This window comes from Barbus barbus (genome assembly GCF_936440315.1).
Source record: "Barbus barbus genome assembly, chromosome: 34".
NCBI classification, from domain to species: domain Eukaryota; kingdom Metazoa; phylum Chordata; class Actinopteri; order Cypriniformes; family Cyprinidae; genus Barbus; species Barbus barbus.
In genome coordinates this window covers 2,613,389-2,631,114 of record NC_136762.1, presented here as the reverse complement: position 1 = coordinate 2,631,114, position 17,726 = coordinate 2,613,389, and the positions used below count along the sequence as shown (strand labels likewise).

The 17,726-nt window shown below is 37.6% G+C and overlaps 2 protein-coding genes across 3 annotated transcripts; one reads left to right on the top strand and one right to left on the bottom strand.

Moving 5' to 3' along the window:
- The first annotated feature begins 454 nt into the window (after positions 1-454).
- Positions 455-5,488, top strand: LOC306854032 (frizzled-4-like). Its single transcript, XM_079391816.1, has 2 exons — positions 455-910; positions 3,245-5,488. The coding sequence occupies exons 1-2, from the start codon at positions 674-676 to the stop codon at positions 4,577-4,579; spliced, it is 1,572 nt and encodes a 523-aa protein (XP_079247942.1). The 5' UTR covers positions 455-673; the 3' UTR covers positions 4,580-5,488.
- A 2,744-nt stretch (positions 5,489-8,232) lies between these two features.
- Positions 8,233-17,190, bottom strand: cd80/86 (cluster of Differentiation 80/86). 2 transcript variants are annotated; one of them, XM_079391829.1, is made up of 8 exons: positions 17,149-17,175; positions 15,598-15,723; positions 14,434-14,477; positions 13,371-13,691; positions 11,699-11,989; positions 10,851-10,970; positions 10,701-10,734; positions 8,233-10,026 (listed from the first exon to the last, which is right to left on the bottom strand). In XM_079391829.1, exons 2-8 carry the CDS (start codon positions 15,630-15,632, stop codon positions 9,975-9,977), a joined length of 897 nt encoding a protein of 298 aa, XP_079247955.1. In that variant the 5' UTR covers positions 15,633-15,723; positions 17,149-17,175; the 3' UTR covers positions 8,233-9,974. The 2 variants fall into 2 exon arrangements, with proteins under 2 accessions (XP_079247955.1, XP_079247956.1); XM_079391830.1 differs by having other exon boundaries at positions 8,948-10,010; positions 17,149-17,190.
- Between the last annotated feature and the right edge of the window lie 536 nt (positions 17,191-17,726).

Genomic DNA, 17,726 nt, shown 5'->3' with positions numbered 1-17,726 from the left:
TCACAAATACACGTTTTCATAACTTAATGGCAACATTAGTAAAGCATTCTTAAAACCTTTTTTTTTTTTTTTTTTGCTGGGTACCTGCTTTTTATTACAACAAAGTAAAGCAATTGTTTAAATCTACATACAGGGCAATATTATTTAAAAAACGCTTTGGAAATGAAATTATTTGTGCTTGAAATTTAAGATATTATCATGGATTGTATTTCAAAATTCTGAATAAGACTTTAAAATTATAATTAATATTAAATATACATATCAAGGTTTCATTTCCAGTTGTTTTAATGTACATCTACTAATTGTCTATTAAGTCTTATAATATATATATATATGACCATCTCACTTTCTCTGTTTTATTGTTGTGGCCACTCTAAGCCCCGCCCCCACTCTGGAGCTGACGCTCTGATTGGCTGACGGGGCAGCTGTCCCGTCTCCGTCTAGACCTCAACCGGGCAGAACCCGCGCGACTGCGCCTCGGACGCACCGGAGCACGCAGAAGACACGGATCGTCACTTGTAGACAGGACTTTACGGAAGCTCGTTAGGTTTATTCCGGAACGGGACTAACGGAACACGGGGCAGTTTCACACTTTAACGGACCCTCTCGCTGTGGCACGAGACTGCGTCTGAACTCCGGGGAAAGCTCGCGCTGGATTTCCACCGATAGCGTCATGGCTCGGTTCGGTTTCGGGCTCGCGCTGCTGGCGCTCGCGGTGGGGCTCGCGCACGCGTTTGGGGACGAGGAGGAGATGAGCTGCGATCCGATCCGCATCTCCATGTGTCAGGATCTGGGGTACAATGTGACCAAGATGCCGAACCTGGTGGGAAACGTGCTGCAGTCCGACGCCGAGCTGCAACTGACCACATTCACACCGTTAATACAGTACGGCTGCTCGAGCCAGCTGAAGGTGAGAGTGCACACACACACACATCACACACACATTTTTAAATCTTGACATGATATGAAAGCAACAACATAAGAAAAACAGTAACATTATGATATTGTATTAACATTACATTATAAAAACAATAAATTACTATATATACACACTATAAATTATTATAATAAATAACTATACGTATACTATAAATTACTACAAAATAATTATTAATCATTATTGTCACAAAGGAACAATTAATTAAAATAATGATTTATAGTAGTGTGAATAATCACAATAAAATTATGATTAATCATAAATTACAAAAATGTTTTAATATTTAAAATAAATATGAAAAATTAAATTGTATCAGTTATTAGTGATTATGACGACAAGGGAAAGATTCAAATAATGATTTATAATCATATTAATCATATATATATATTTTTTTTTGTATTATTATATGTTTATGATAATAGTAATAATTATTATTATTGTTAATATTAAGGTGTCAGTAATGTTTACAAACAATAATGTAAAAGTTGATTCCAATCAAATACTTCTAATTCTGAACTTTACACACATACAGAGTACTCAGGCTCTACTTGTGACGAGCAGATTCCTGGAATTGTCCTCATAAATGCCTTAAAACGAACTTGTGCTGGTCTGCAGTCTCTGCATTAGTGAAAGGTGTTCATAAACAGGTCAAATGATCTCTTAATACACTAGCAGCTTTCTGTAAGTCTATAAATATATGAATTATCTGAAGCATAATTCCAAGTTGATTAATTCGAGGACAGTATGAAGTCCTTGTATGTGTGTGTGTGTGCGCATGTGTGTGTGTGTGTGTGTGTGTGTGTGTGTGTGTGTGTGTGTGTGTGTATATATGTGTATGTGTGTGAGCATTGAAGACAGAGGCAGTTGTTGTTTTATTGATTCAGCGCGGAGAAGAAACCTCCCACTCAGATTCCCGTGTGTATTTGCTGGAGAATCTCGTGATTAAAGCTGCCCGGTTATCACAAACATCTTAAAGCGAGAGCACTTCTGCACAAAGCTGCTCTTGAATATGAAAATGACATATTGATGCATGCTCTTCAGTCCACAATTGCTGATTTCTTGAAGTGTATGTGACCACCACAGCACAAGTCTGTAGCTTCCTCTGATGAGAGCAGTCCTGCATCACAGAATTTGCCTACTCATATACACAGCAGGCAACAGACATGCAACACATACCGTCTGCACATGCATAATGCAACAAAACAATGTTTTCTTCTCCTTTAGAGCTTCAGAAATCACGCCATACTAGAAAACAAAGTTGAAAAGCCCAAATTTGTGCTGTTTAGACATGCAACGCATGCCACCTGCACACATATAATGTGACAAACCAGTGTTTTTCTCCTTGACAGCCTCAGAAAATGTGCAATACTAGAATCATACAACAAACCAATGTTTTCTTCTCCTTTAGAGCTTCAGAAAACACGCCATACTAGAAAATAAAGTTGAAAAGCACTAAATTGTGACCCTGACATACAACACATGCCACCAGCACACATATAATGTGACAAATTGATGATTTTTCTCATTTACACCTTTGAAAAACATGCAGTACAAGAAAACACATAGAAAAGCACAAATTTGTGCCAATTAGACATGCAACACGTGTCGTCTGCAAACATAATGTGACAAAGGCAAAGCAATGTTTTTTCTCATTTAAGACTTTAGAAAACATGCAATTCTACAAAACACATTTGATGCTGCACACATGATGTGCCAAAGGCAATGTTTTTCTCCATTAGAGCGTAACAGACTCGGTTTGTTACATATGTGTAACAGTAGCTGCCTATTACAGCTACATAATTACAAACTGTAATTACAGGCTGTTCCATAACTTAGTTACATGGTAAGTACATTAACTAGGTAATTACTCTGTATTATGGACACCTTAAAATAAAGTGTTACCAAATGGGATACTCATTTGATGCTGCAAACGATTCCACAAAAGCAATGTTTTTCTCCTGTGGAGCTTCTGAAAACATGCAATACTAGAAAAACTGCAGATGGCATGTGTTGCATGTCTATAATGCGACAAACTAATGTTCTTCTCATTTAGGCCTACAGCTTCTAAAAACATGCATTACTAGAAAACAAATCTGATGCTGCACACGTGATTCAACCAACCAATGTTTTTCTCCTGTAGAGTTTCTAAAAACATGCATTACTAGAAAACACATCTGAAAAGCACAAATTCATGCACGTCTCAGACTTGAGCTGCTTATGAGGATTTAGAAGCCCTCCTGATTTTCCAAGAAAAATTTTGTGTGTTTGCAAATATCTAATCCTCTCCCTGGCTTTGCTTTCTTGCAGTTCTTCCTATGCTCTGTCTACGTTCCCATGTGTACGGAGAAGGTTCCCATCCCGATCGGCCCGTGTGGCAGCATGTGCTTATCTGTAAAGAGGAAGTGTCTTCCGGTCCTGCAGGAGTTTGGTTTTGTGTGGCCAGAGCTCTTGAACTGCAGCCTGTTCCCACCCACCAACGACCAGAACCACATGTGCATGGAGGGTCCGGGCGACGAGGACCCACTGTTTCACGCCGTCCGGCCAATGCCGCCGCAGGAGGAGGAGTGCATGGCGCTGGGAGACGGCGTGGAGAAGTATGTATGGGTGAAGCGCAGCGGCAGCTGCTCGCTGCAGTGTGGATACGACACGGGATTGTACCGGCGACAGTCCAAAGTCTTTACCGATGTGTGGATGGCGGTGTGGGCGGTTCTCTGCTTCATCTCCACCACGTTCACCGTCCTGACCTTCCTGGTGGACTCCTCACGGTTTTCCTATCCGGAACGACCTATTATTTTCCTTAGCATGTGCTGCAATATTTACAGCGTGGGCTACATCGTCCGGCTGACTGTCGGTCGCGAGCGCATCTCCTGTGACTTGGAAGAAGCAGCTGTACCTGTCCTAGTGCACGAGGGGTTGAAAAACACAGGCTGCGCCATCGTCTTCCTCCTCACGTATTTCTTCGGCATGGCGAGTTCAATCTGGTGGGTGATCCTGACGCTCACGTGGTTCCTGGCGGCTGGGCTGAAGTGGGGTCACGAGGCCATCGAAATGCACAGTTCGTACTTCCACATCGCGGCTTGGGCCATTCCCGCCGTCAAGACCATCGTCATCCTCATCATGCGGTTGGTGGACGCTGATGACCTTTCTGGGATGTGTTACGTGGGCAACCAGAACCTAGATGCACTCACTGGATTCGTAGTTGCTCCGCTATTTACGTACTTGGTAATCGGGACGCTGTTTATTGCCGCCGGGTTGGTTGCGCTGTTCAAGATCCGCTCGAATTTGCAAAAGGACGGGACGAAGACGGACAAGCTAGAGCGGCTGATGGTAAAAATCGGTGTGTTTTCAGTGCTCTACACGGTGCCGGCCACTTGCGTCATTGCATGCTACTTTTACGAAATCTCCAATTGGGCTGACTTTCGCCAGTCAGTGAGGGATTCGTACATGGCGGCGGAGATGCTGCGGATTTTTATGTCTCTGCTGGTGGGAATCACGTCAGGAATGTGGGTTTGGTCCGCCAAAACGCTTCACACGTGGCAGCGATGTTCCCACCGACTCGTGCACACTGGGCGAAACAATCGCGTCAAACGGACCGCCAACGGCTGGGTCAAACCGAGCAAAGGCAATGAGACGGTTGTGTGATAAAGAGACAGAGGCACCCATGCCCATGTAGCACTATCGTTCGTTCACTTTTTCGCGAAATGGTCTTAAGATGATCTTACACTGGACGGACCTGGTGCAGCAGTTTTTCCGTGTAAATATGCACTACGTCAAACTCTCACTGAAGTGCCTTCGTTTTTGTGGACGAGCTACTCAACCGATTCTGGGAAACGTAGTTCTTTACTCCTCGGCGTTCAGCGCCGTTTACCTCGCAACACATCACAGCTGCCGGAATGCTTATGAGACTCGTTAATGCTACGTTCACGTTGTGTTGGGAATGCAAAATATTGAAGCAGAAAGCAAATGTGCAATGGCATGTCAGAATTATGTGTAGAGGTTGCTAACTAACTTTAACTGTTGACATTTTGCTGTTGTTGTACGTCTTGCACGACGTCACAATGCTCAAGCGAGTTTCCGTGAATGGTTTTTACAGGTCAAACTCAACAGAACGTGAACGCATTATAAGTTATTGTGCAGAGATTACCTTCACTATTTAGTTACTGTCTATTTTTGATATGACAAAGCTATGATGGGACTTTTGTTTTGTTTTTTGCTCTCTCAGACACAAATTCACTCTGAATATGACATGTGACAATCACTGACCGTGCCATACGGGCCTCCCGTAGGGTCGATGAATGTATTGACCGATGATAAACTCTTAAACCTTTAAAAAGTGCCTCAAAAACTCACATGCAGGTGGTACAGTCCTGGATTTCATGAAGGACTTCTGGATCGATTTGTACATAAACTGATGTTTGTAGCTGTAATGTGTTATTTTTGTGTTATGAAATGCTAATTTATCTTTGTAAAAACTAAGAAACTGAACAAAAATGAATTTATTTAAGAATGCTTTTGTAACAAATGAAAAATTAAACTTTGAAAGTCAATTCCAGACTCAATGTGCATCTTTTGTTTATAGACGTATAGTTCACTATTAAAACTCCCTCTGTAGGTTTACAACTTCAGACGCCTTGTGACTCTAGTAAATCTGCACTATGTGACCAGGAATTAAAGGATTGTTTTGGGCATTAAGTAGCAAATCTCTCTTCGCAGAATTAGAGGCTTGACTCTTTTTTTTAGATCGTTTTAAAATTCCTCCACCCCGAAATGATTTGGACAAAGACTTATCCTCCAGTCCAACTTTCCCCCTCGGGGTCACCACACCCGGCTCAGGGTTTCTTGTAAGACAATGTCAGATGGTTATAGCTCTTTCGTGGGCTATTAGTCTTGAAATGCTTTAATATGCTGAGTAAATTAAATATAGATATGCATTATCAATATAGGAATTTTAAATGACCACATTTCACAGCCCAAAACAGTTGCATAGTCGGGTAAATGGCCAGTTTAGAATTAATACCTGTTTTTATCTAATGATTGTGGATTAAAAGGTTTTACAAAATATTTAGTCACATCAGCTAGTTTTCTAATATGATGCTGCTCCCTAAAGGTCATTTGAAGCACTACAGATGAACCCATCAGAGGACCTTTACAGTGATATGCAATCAAAATATTTTTTATATTTGTGTTGCATCCCATTAAAAATCATCAGATTTCGTTTTCAAATTTGTCTCTTTATATAATAAACAGCAATAAAGCTTTGAAATTTTGAGACCCTTAATAGTTGTGGTGATGGTTGTCTGATGATCAGATGCATAAATTCCAGGAAATATGCTTCAATAACAGTAAATGCTACTTTTGAAATAAAGTCAAAATGAAGTGGCATTCGCAACCTGTTTACTGTCATAATGTGAAACAAAACAAAAAGTGGGACTTATTATGTCAAACAGAGCAAAGTTTCCAAAACTGGCCCGTGATGACCTTTAATTTGACCCATCATTTCCACTTTCTTGTGGGGGGAAAATAGAAGGGAAAAACACACAATTGAAGCATATCTCTAATTTTTCATTTTGTTTATGATATAGTTGTATTTAGTAGTTCAGCCCACAGCCCTCTGTCAAGTTTGATTTTTGGCACTTTGTAGTAAAACTTATAAAAATAGAAAGTTGGCATATTACTTGCATCATACGACATGTAATGATGTTCAATCCATACATAACCATTTAGCCTAACAACCAACCAATCAAGGTTATAAACTCTTTAAATTCAACTACTACGGGGTCATTCCTGGGATTCGGTAATATTTCAGTCCCCCAGAGACTCTAAAGAGATGGTACACCAAAATGAATTGTTAGAAGCTTTTCACAATACTTCGGTATGCCCATTGTAATGTATACAAATATTTAATTTTCATATTTTTTATCTTTCTTAAACCAAGCAGTTTGTCATGTCCCTGAGGTACTTCACTGAGTTTGTACTTGGAAAATTCTTAAAATGTGCATAGCGTCTGTGATTTTTGGCAATAATTTAAGGAATTATTTGTGTTCCTTTCTTGTGAAAAATATTTAAAGTTGGGCAAAAAAGTATTTAGTCAGACACCAATTGTGCAAGTTCTCCCTCTTCAAAAGATGAGAGAGGCCTGTAATTTTCATCATAGGTTCTGGGATTTTTGCTCACCGTTCTTGTGATCATTTTGACCCCACGGGGTGAGATCTTGCGTGGAGCCCCAGATCGAGGGAGATTATCAGTGGTCTTGTATGTCTTCCATTTTCTAATAATTGCTCCCACAGTTGATTTCTTCACACCAAGCTGCTTGCCTATTGCAGAGTCAGTCTTCCCGGCCTGGTGCAGGGCTACAATTTTGTTTCTGGTGTCCTTCGACAGCTCTTTGGTCTTGGCCATAGTGGAGTTTGGAGTTCTTTTATACTGATAACGAGTTCAAACAGGTGCCATTAATACAGGTAACGAGTGGAGGACAGAGGAGCCTCTTAAAGAAGAAGTTACAGGTCTGTGAGAGCCACAAATCTTGCTTGTTTATAGGTGACCAAATACTTATTTTACAGAGGAATTTACCAATTAATTCATTAAAAATCCTACAATGTGATTTCCTGGATTCTTTCCCCCCATTCTATCTCTCATAGTTGAAGTGTACCTATGATGAAAATTACAGGCCTCTCTCATCTCTTTAAGTGGGAGAACTTGCACAATTGGTGGCTGACTAAATACTTTTTTGCCCAACTGTATCTTAAAATTTGTAAGGTATTTTATTAAAAAAACAGACTTTAAAGTCTGTTTTGAACTCAAACCCGTCACACTAACCATTGTATGCCCATAATAATTTGGACTCCACTCATATATAACATCATTTACCAGAAATTACATCATTCAGATCTCTTTAATAGTGGTGCAGAAAATGGTTAGTATTATCATACTTTTTATTCATGTTTTTGAGGCAATACTCATGGAGGGTACTGTCAAGCCTAACAACCCCATCACATAAAATTAACATGGAAAACGGTTATGTTTCAACATAGTATTTTAACTCATAAGTATATGCAATGTGTTTATTTTATTGCTCCCATATATGGTCTACTCACCTACACTACAAGAGAAGCAGTGGCTATTTTGAATGAAAAACCACAACCCCGTCACAAATACATGTATTACTTATTGTTACGGGGTTGTAACTTGTGACAGGGTTGAGATATTTACATCATTTATTAATAATTTTAATGAAATAGATATAAAATAGTCATGGTTTCAGTAAATACTTACCAAAATCATGACAACTCATATTTGTGTTATAGAGTATTTAATGTAATATGTCCACTTAAACGTTGACAAAAATCAACTGCACCCACAGATGCAGATATGTTGACCCAGAAACAAGGGGACAATATGAGAGAGAAACAAAACCATAAAATGTCCGGTCTTCAACCCCGGCACACCTTGTCACATTAATATTTTTGGATAAATATAGGGAAGACAATTAAGAATGAAAGCATTTCTTGCTGATAACCATCTGACATATTAAGAACTAAAACAATAAAATTGTGGTTTTGGTTAAATATCTAAATTAAAACTATTTTTTGCAAAAATAAAGATGGGCACAATTTGTATTTTTAGCTTCATTCCTATACAAATGTGAAAATTATGATACATTTTACATTTGTTCTCATTAAATTGCTATGAGGGACACATGAGCAGTAGGTAGATGTTTGTTTTATAACAAGTTCTGTGTAAAATCCTTTTTAAGCCAATCCCATTTTGTCTAAATCTGGAAGAAAAACAAAAACTGAAAATAATAAAAGGTCTTTAATGCCTGAGGTGCCACACAAAATATTAGCGATATGCTAATTTAAGCGTAAAAGTAGCTATACTTTGGGCTGTATACAATTGTCTTTTGAATCTTAACTAACTGAATCATAAACTAAACATCAAGAATCGTTTCTGAAAAGCTAATTTCTGAAAATTTTTAATTTGCGATGCTATTTAGGAAATCAGAGTCAGGGAACATTAACAAACAGATTTTTATTTAGTATGTTTTTTATTTCATCTTTTTTTTGAGAAATGCACAGAATAATTTAGTCATAAATTACAGCCCTCTCAAGCAGTCAAATCAAAGTGCATAATTTCCACACGGAAACAGATTCATTTGAATTGAAAATTAAATATCCTATTATTGTCACCTTGAGAACAATTTTACAGTAAAAAAAAATAAAATAAAAATTCAGCATGTCAGTAAATGTCAGTGCGTTGCTGTAGAAAAGTAAAAAGTCTGTACACATGAACAAACAGGTGCGGACATATTGGCGTACAGTAATGCGACGGTAAACATTGCATTTTGGGGAATGACCAGCAAAATCATAACAGTATTTGATTTTTAGGTATTATGTTTCTTTAGCTCATCTGAGAACTGGCTTTAAAAAATAAAGCTTCAAATAAATCAGCTTCTAGAAGCAAATGAAATGTGCCAGCGTAAGACCATTTCAACATCATATTCTTAAATGAACATAGACTACAGTCATCAAGACTGTCTCTGTTATTTAATCAACCATACAACTGGCCCAAATCAGAATATTTACTCCAGTTCAGTCTTTAAAAACGTTCTGAACTTTAAAATCCCCACTCCTTGGAATAAAGACGCACATTTTGAAACACTATATGGGATTGTGAAGTATATAGAGCAATTAAAACTTTAAATCTTTTCATAAGCACCATTACAAATCCCTCTTCCAGCAACATAAACCTAAAATGTCTGTTAATTTGCCCACCGCATCTTCAGGATGCCAAAGAAAAGATGCTCTTCCAAATGAATGACAAGGGAAAGGAAGGGAACGTTCTCAAAAGCTTGTGCCAGGACAGTCCAGCATCGCTCCGTGAAAGCATCCGTCAGGGCCTGCTTCTATACAGAAGTGAAGCCCCTTTAAAGAAACAATGTTCAGCTGGACAATCTGCCTTATTTGTCCGTCTGTAGCCAGAGCTCTGGGTGCTGAAGCACTTCCGCTTGACAGAACGGAGAAAATCTCGTCGCATGTCCTCAGCGCTTCGTCGTCACCTCTAAGACGTGCTGACGCTGTGAATGGCAGTCGCTGGTTAGAAATACAGGAATTCCATTGGTTATTCTTGGCATCAACGTTACATGACATCACTTGTGTATGAAAGGAACAGTTCACCCAAAAATCAACCAAACATAATTTTTTTAAATTACTTTTACTTGCAAATTCAAATGTCTTAGTGGCTATTTTCCAAGCAAAAACAATGCCACGACTTTCAGTGAGTCTGTCTGCATCTCACACAAAGTTATCAAATGACTTGTGGAATATAGTGCATTTAAGCTGTATGGACTAGTTGAGATACTTGTTTTTTTATATTTTGAATTTATTTTTATATTCTCATTTTAAATTTTGATTACATTTTTTGTCATTTTGTCATGTCTATATAATTATTTTTTTTTTTTCAGTATTAGTTATTTTATTACATCAAGTTAAACAAAATGAAAATGAGAAATATTGCCTTGTCAGTGAGCTGAAATAAATATGCTTAATTGTTTTCTCAGTTAAGGTCTATTTTATTTTTGATTTAGCTATAATTATCCTGGTGTGGATGATTTCTATGGTGCTTTTATGAGTTTCAGAACATGTTCATTGTAATTGCAGCAATAGAGCATGTATTTGCCAGATTTCGAAGATGAGAGTAAATGTAAAGTAATTTTTGGGTGAACTACTGCTTTGGTGATATGAGAACGTAGTGAGAAGATACCTACGCTAAAGGAATGTCAACTCCGTCAGCTCGATCTTCTGTGGAAGAGAGAAATGCAAAACATATTCAGATGTTTGATGAAGATTTGAAGGGTTACTAATAACTCATGTAGTGTGGTGTCTCCTGATTATTCAGTGTGTGTGTTCTTGTGTACCTGAGGTTGGTGGTCTTCTACAGCAGCACTTCATCACCACGACAAGAATAAGTAACAGGACAAACACGAGCACGATGATGATAGCTGTGATCACTACACGTGGGAAAGATTCTGTTTCACCTGCAAAAAACAACAAAAAAACATTTGTTCATTTAACTTTTCCTTTTTAAAGAAATATTTGTGACACACTTGTTACTGGGGTTTCCAAAATGTGAAAAGTAAAAAAAAAACAGTAGAAAAACAATTAAAAATTGGATTAAAATAAATAAGAAATAAATTAGATGAAAAAAAAGAGATGCAAACAAATAAATAACAAAACCTGGTTTAAAATAAATAAGTAAACAATACAAATTAGATAAATAATAATACATAAATATATAATAGAAAATAAATAATACATCTAACAGTACAGTACTACAGTGAGTAGGAGAACAAAATTATATGTATTCTCCGAATAATAGTTTAAATTGGTATAGTATAAATGATACTAATTAAATTCGAATACTAATAATTGGGTTTTTTATACAGGAAAATGTATAGCCTTTTCAATTTTAGGATGGGGTCCCTCGCATGAGGATGGCACCGGAACAGTTTGCCCAAAAATGTCCACTATTTATTCACCCACACATATGTATAACCTCATTAATATTCACGAGGTAAATTTTAGAGCAGCAAAGGGAAGGATTACAAGTGAACAACTACTTCAAATTCAGTCTGTTCAATTGCAAAACCTCAAAAGACTTGGAATATAGCGTATAGACTACTTGTTTGTGCTTTTTGGAGATGTGGCCACTATAAATCATTATTTTATGCAATAATGAGATTCAACAACTTAACAACACACTTACATATGCTGATGGTGTCTGAAACAGCGCCCCCTACAGCACAGCTGATATTAGTAGGCTGGTCGCAGATGTACATGATGGTTTGGTTGATGGTCCAGGTTTTGGACTCGTTATCTGTTGAACTCCAGTTGTAAAAGATGTTAGTCAGACTTTGATTAAGCCCAGGCCATCTGACAGTGCTCTGCGGGTATCCACCCGCCGCCGAGCAGCTTAACTGACAGCTCATTACTGCGCCTCCATAGCCGTGTTTACGCTCACTGCAGTCTGTCGTGATTGTGGGAACGCTGTACTCAGCTGTTAAAAGGAGAGAACAGTGGAATAAGTGACATTTTAGAGATCCGGAGAGGTTCCCCCCTTCGGTGTTTCACTTCCCCAAAACCCACGTCAGTGCAAGTATCCCAGAATCCTTAGTCAGCAGTGAGTTTCCAATGCGTACAAGCATGAGCGCCTCCGCAGACAGACTTACATACGCAAATAAACCAACAGACGTATACACACACACACACACACAAATAGCCTACATACGCATATTCAAATGATATTTCACAGAATGGCTTCATTACACACAAACACACTGTGGGAGTTTATCAAGGTTATGCATCATACTGAATTGAAATGAGAAGGCCTCAAAAACCGAATTGCATTTGAATTTAAGTACCTAATGGGGTACACCAAAATTCAGGATGTAAAAGAAAATTAAAAGTGTCGTTTTTAAGAATGCATTTCATATTTCAGTATGAATTATATATAAACATATTCTCATACATAGCATTTTGAGGAATTTACAGAAATAAATTTACTAATTTGCAAAAATCCTCTAATTTCCTCAATATACATTCAACTTTTACATTAATATAATTTTTTATAAAATGATCTGGAAATTTGTGTGGCCAAAAAAAAGATTAATTAAAAATAATTTTCTACTGACTGCTGTAATTGTTTTTGAACTCTAAAAAAAACGGTGGTTCTTGGCTCGTAATCATAGGGGAACCTCTTTTGGTGCTATACAGCACCATATCTTTAAAGGTGCTATACAGCACCTTTGTCAAATGGTGCTATGTAGAACATAAGAGGTGCCATATTGCATTGCATTTCTTCAACAAAAAGGGTGCTAAACAGCACCAGCAGTGGTTCTTTGGCTAGTAAATAACCTTTAAAGGGGCTTAACAGGTTCTTTGTACGACAGTGGTGCTATATAGTGCTTTAATCACCCCAAAGAACCACTGAAGAACCATACAGGAACTTAACAGGTTCTGTATATGGTAGCGGTGCTGAAGCACCTAGATATACAGCACCAAAAGTGGTTCCCCTATGATTACGAGCCAAAGAACCACTTTTAGTGCTATATAGTACCGTTTTTTTTAGAGTGATAGAACTTAGTTTAAAGGAATATCTGATTATTTGAGATAAAATATAATCTACATATCAGGTAATAAATAGGCATAGTTAGCCAAAATTAATAATGTAATTATTTTTGTATTGTCTTTTTGAAATTACTGTTATTTTGAATTTCTTTTAATTGCATTAAAATGTATCTTTCTTTCATTCTGATTCAAATTCTAATTCAATTCCTGTCTGGTCGATTTGATTCAAATTAACTCTCATAAACTGAATATGAGCCGATTCTTCAAATCTGAATTTAACTCAAACTATTTGTCTGTATCTTGTGTCATACCTGTGACTTTGAGGAGAATCTGTGAGATTTCATGTTTGCCGTTGACGAAAACAACACAATTATACAGTCCTTCATCAGAGACTGAGATGTTTCTCATCTCCATGCTGAGGTCTGTTTCATTCACTTTGGTTCTGTCCTGGTACTCAGGCGACACGTCCATCACACGGCCTTTATAAAACCCATTGATGAACTCAACCACTTTATCATTTTTATCTCTCTGTATGTACAAGCCTTCAACAGAACTGCTGTGTGTCGAAGGACATCTGAATGTAATGCTGTGACCCAAAACAGCCGTGATGGTCGTCACTACATCGCTGTCACCTACACAAACACACAACAACAGAAACAACATTTCAGTCGACACTGATTATTATAGCTGATTATAATATGGCAGGTATACTTCAGTCTAAATAGTAGCATGTTCTGTGGAAATTGTTTACAAAAACAAATTAGCATTATATTCTTTTTGCACTGTGAATAGCATTTTGCTACTATGTGGATAATTACACAATTGATCATTTCCAAGCAAAAGCAGTAAAACTCTATAAGACCTGTAATTCAACAGTTGCTAAAATATATATATTATTTTTCACATTTTATTTTTGCTTCCCTTTTAAACAAGGAAAACTTTGATAGCAGTGACAATGTGTTTATTTTTTAAGTTTTAAGTTTATTTAGATTTAATCAAAGTCTCTGGTATATTACCATGTAGCTAAACATGTGTGTTTGTTTCAATCAGGGTGATTCTCTATGACTTATTTCAGTGGTTTATGAGTCCTTTTCTTACTGTCCGAGTTTTGCTTCCTTGTTCTTTTAACTTAGTGTGGAGGTGCATTCCCCAACTCCTACGGCTTCTACTAATTCATCCCTACATCCAAACTTATCCAACCTCCCATAACATTTCTCTTTCAATCTCTACATGTAGCACATTATTTTGATCGCTAGTCCTGTTCAAATCACTAGTAGCTGTTTACAAAGGTGGCTGGTTGTTTGGCCTTTCAGACAAATTACCATAAAACACTGACAGGTGAAAATGTGAAATTCTGCTAAATGTCATTCTTACCAGATGTAGCTGTTAACAGCAGCAAGGTCACGACCAAGGCCAAGCTAAAAAAAACACACAAGCAAGAGCAACGATCACAAACATGAACACTCACAATCATGTGAATTTGTATATTCCTCAAAAAAAATTCCCATGACTCACTTCACAATGCTTAAACAAAAATAACTGCAGCATCGGGCCTTAATCACCAAACAACAGACTTGTCCGTTGGGTCGATTACTGATCTCCACTCTTAAAATAGCATTCTTTATTTGCATCGATGGTTTCATGAAGAACCTTTAACATTCATGAAATCATTCTAAGTTCTTTGGAATGTTCTTCAAACCAATAAAAAAGAACTGCTCATAGAAATGTTCTTTTTGGAACCCAAAATGTCTCTGCAAAAAAAAACATTTTGGAAGCTTTATATTTAAGAGTGCATGTGTGCAACTCTTGCCGCGTGCGGTCAGGTTTATAAAAACTAAGCAAATGGTTCAGCATCTCACTTCCTCATAAGTAAGCATACTTTGTCGCATAAACTAATACTGTGAGTAATTGAAAGAGGCTCATATCTCGTGCAGCAGAGATGGATTAACTGTTTCTGGTCTGTGGACTTTGCGGATGCAACATTATTAAATGACGTATAAATCAACGTCAGTATGGCTGAATGTTGAACTGAAACAGGAGATCTGAATATCTGGCAGTAGTTTGGCAAAAATATTTAATCATTTAGACTGATGTGTTCACGAACCTGAAAGCACCTGAGCGCATTTTTAAGATACAATGACCAGGAACAAAATCCCTCTAAAACAAAAAACTGCAGCACAATGCAATGCAAGCAGGGAAAAAAAAGAAAAATGATTTCCTGGTGTTCTTGGACTGATCTAATTATGCAAATGCAAACACATCAGACACACAAGCTGCCACACTCTGAAGTGTACTTCCCTCTTAGTTCAATAAATAAGCAACCCATAAACAGCTAACACACTCTCTTTTATACACAAATGAAAAAAGAGACATCTTCCATTAATTTCTATTAGATTAATGATATTTATCTCTTAAATCAACCCTCAGAAATCTGTGCACAGCATTAAATTTAAAGACAAACATCATCTGGATCAACTATGAGCCTTTAAAACTAATGATAAGACACACAGAGAGAGAGAGAGAGAGCTGTATCTGTACCTGTGAGTGTATAAGCAGCGCAGTTGTAAACTCATGCTGATGGATGTGTGAACAGCAGAACAGGCTTCATGTCCTCCTCATCTGTCTCAACAGTAAGCATAGACTCTCGAAACAGGAACTAAACGCCTACACAGAGAGCAAGGGAGAGAGTTGATATCATTTGCTCATATCGATACTGTCAGAGGGAATTCCACAAAAACACACCCTCTGTCAGACGACTAAACATTGCCCAACTAAAGAGAGTGAGACAAACAGAACAGAGGGAGAGAAAGGAAACCGATTGTCCTGTTGTGCTGTAGACAGAAAATCAACTAAAGTAATGGTGCTGCTTCAGAATGCATTAAACCAAAACAAAGCTGCTTGTACCGTTTCATTGCAGAGAGAGCGTAGCTAAACTAAACTGATAGTTCTGCTTTACTGCAAATGCCATCTAAACCAAAGCTTGTTGTGCCATTATTTACGACACTAAACTTGACATTATTTACTACATCGAAATAGAGTCAAATAAATTAAATGCGTTGTTTCACCTACCCTTACAAACAAGAAGTTTATTTAAGTGTGCAATTAGTAGGCCTACACTTTAACAAAATAAGAAATAATCTACTTTTTATGTACTTCATAGTTGTGTACCCAAAGTTTTCTACTGTTGCACTTAAAGTATGCTTATAAGTATACGTTTAAATACCAAAAAGTGGGTCAATTTAGTCCCAAGTAGTATTAAAAAGCACACTTGCTAAGTATTCTACTAGTACACTGATATAAGTATATGTACTACCAGTATAATTAAAATATACTTAAACTTATTCTTAAGTATACTTAATAAAAGTAAGGATAAACTAAACTGATAATGCTGCTATACTTCAGATGACATTAATTTAAACTAAACTAAAACTAATTGTTTTGTCTACAATAAACTAGACTAAACTAAACGTGCCATTTTATTGTACATATTATTTTAACTAAACTAGACTAACTGGGCTGCTTTACTTTAGAACTCAACTAAACTAAATCAAGCTAAAAAAACCTAAACTAATTGTGTTGTTTTAACACAGAAGACATTAAACTGAAATAAACTGACTGTGCCATTTTATTACATAGACAGGACATCTAACTAAAGACTGAACTAACAGAGAATTCATCTAAACTGGTGCTAAACCTCCTGTGATGATTGTGCAGATCTGCTGCAGATAGTTCAGAGTTCACGTGTGACACATTTACAGTGAAATCAAAGAGATTCATAAATGATCCACATTAAACTGGAACTGATCAAAGGAAATAAAAGCTTCTGTGGGCTGATCACAGACACAGCGTTAACAAAAGGGAAGAGAAATAAAGAGAAACGCCAGCATAACTACTCTTTACCCAGCATATATGTGTGTGAGAGATCAAACCAGACACGCTTCACAGCACAGAGTCACATCCACAGAAGCCTTCAGAAACCCTCGCTCAGATCCAGCCGCACGCCAGTGAAGGTCAAGTGTGTGTGGAGCAAGAGTGATGAAATGATCAAATGTGTCTGTAAAGAAGAGGATAAAATAAGAGAGCACTTACTAAGTTTCACAGGTTTTTCCTCCAGTGTGCAAGAGATGAAATGAAACACACACAGATAACAGTTCCTTAACATGACAGAGAGTGAGTGAGCAAGTGAGAGAAAGAGAGAGAGAGAGGGGAAGTGCTCTTTATAAATGAGTAACTTCACATCAAGTTTAAGAGAACTGATACGCGTACTGCTGAAGCTGAACTTTAATAACATAAGTTTATTAAGAACTGCCTGAAGCTGTAGAGAAAAACTGGACTAATGTAAATGTTAAGGGAAAATTACACACACAAAACATAATGGCCCGGTTTCACCAGTAGCCCCTCACTGCAGAACAAAGATCCAGGGGGCAGGGCTGGATCCACATCTAGGGGGGTGGAGAGTTGTAGGTTTAGGGGTGGAGAAATATGCCGTGTGCATCTTAAGACAGAACAATGGAACTGATATATTTTAAGATATGCCAGAGCAAGATATTTTCAGTTGAGACAGCTCAAACATGCATTTTAAGGGAAAGGGAAGTGGTGTGTGGCCAAGTACGATGACCCATACTCAGAATCTTGTTGGTTATTCACTCCTCCACCTACAATCCCTG

Coding starts and splice junctions, on each gene's coding strand:
- LOC306854032 (XM_079391816.1), top strand. CDS start 674: ATGGCTCGGTTCGGTTTCGGGCTCGCGCTGCTGGCGCTCGCGGTGGGG. Junction 911..3,244: donor GCTGCTCGAGCCAGCTGAAG/GTGAGAGTGCAC, acceptor GCTTTCTTGCAG/TTCTTCCTATGCTCTGTCTA.
- cd80/86 (XM_079391829.1), bottom strand. CDS start 15,632: ATGAGTTTACAACTGCGCTGCTTATACACTCACAG. Junction 14,478..15,597: donor CGCTGCTTATACACTCACAG/GTACAGATACAG, acceptor TGTTTTTTTTAG/CTTGGCCTTGGTCGTGACCT. Junction 10,971..11,698: donor TTCAGACACCATCAGCATAT/GTAAGTGTGTTG, acceptor TGTTTTTTGCAG/GTGAAACAGAATCTTTCCCA.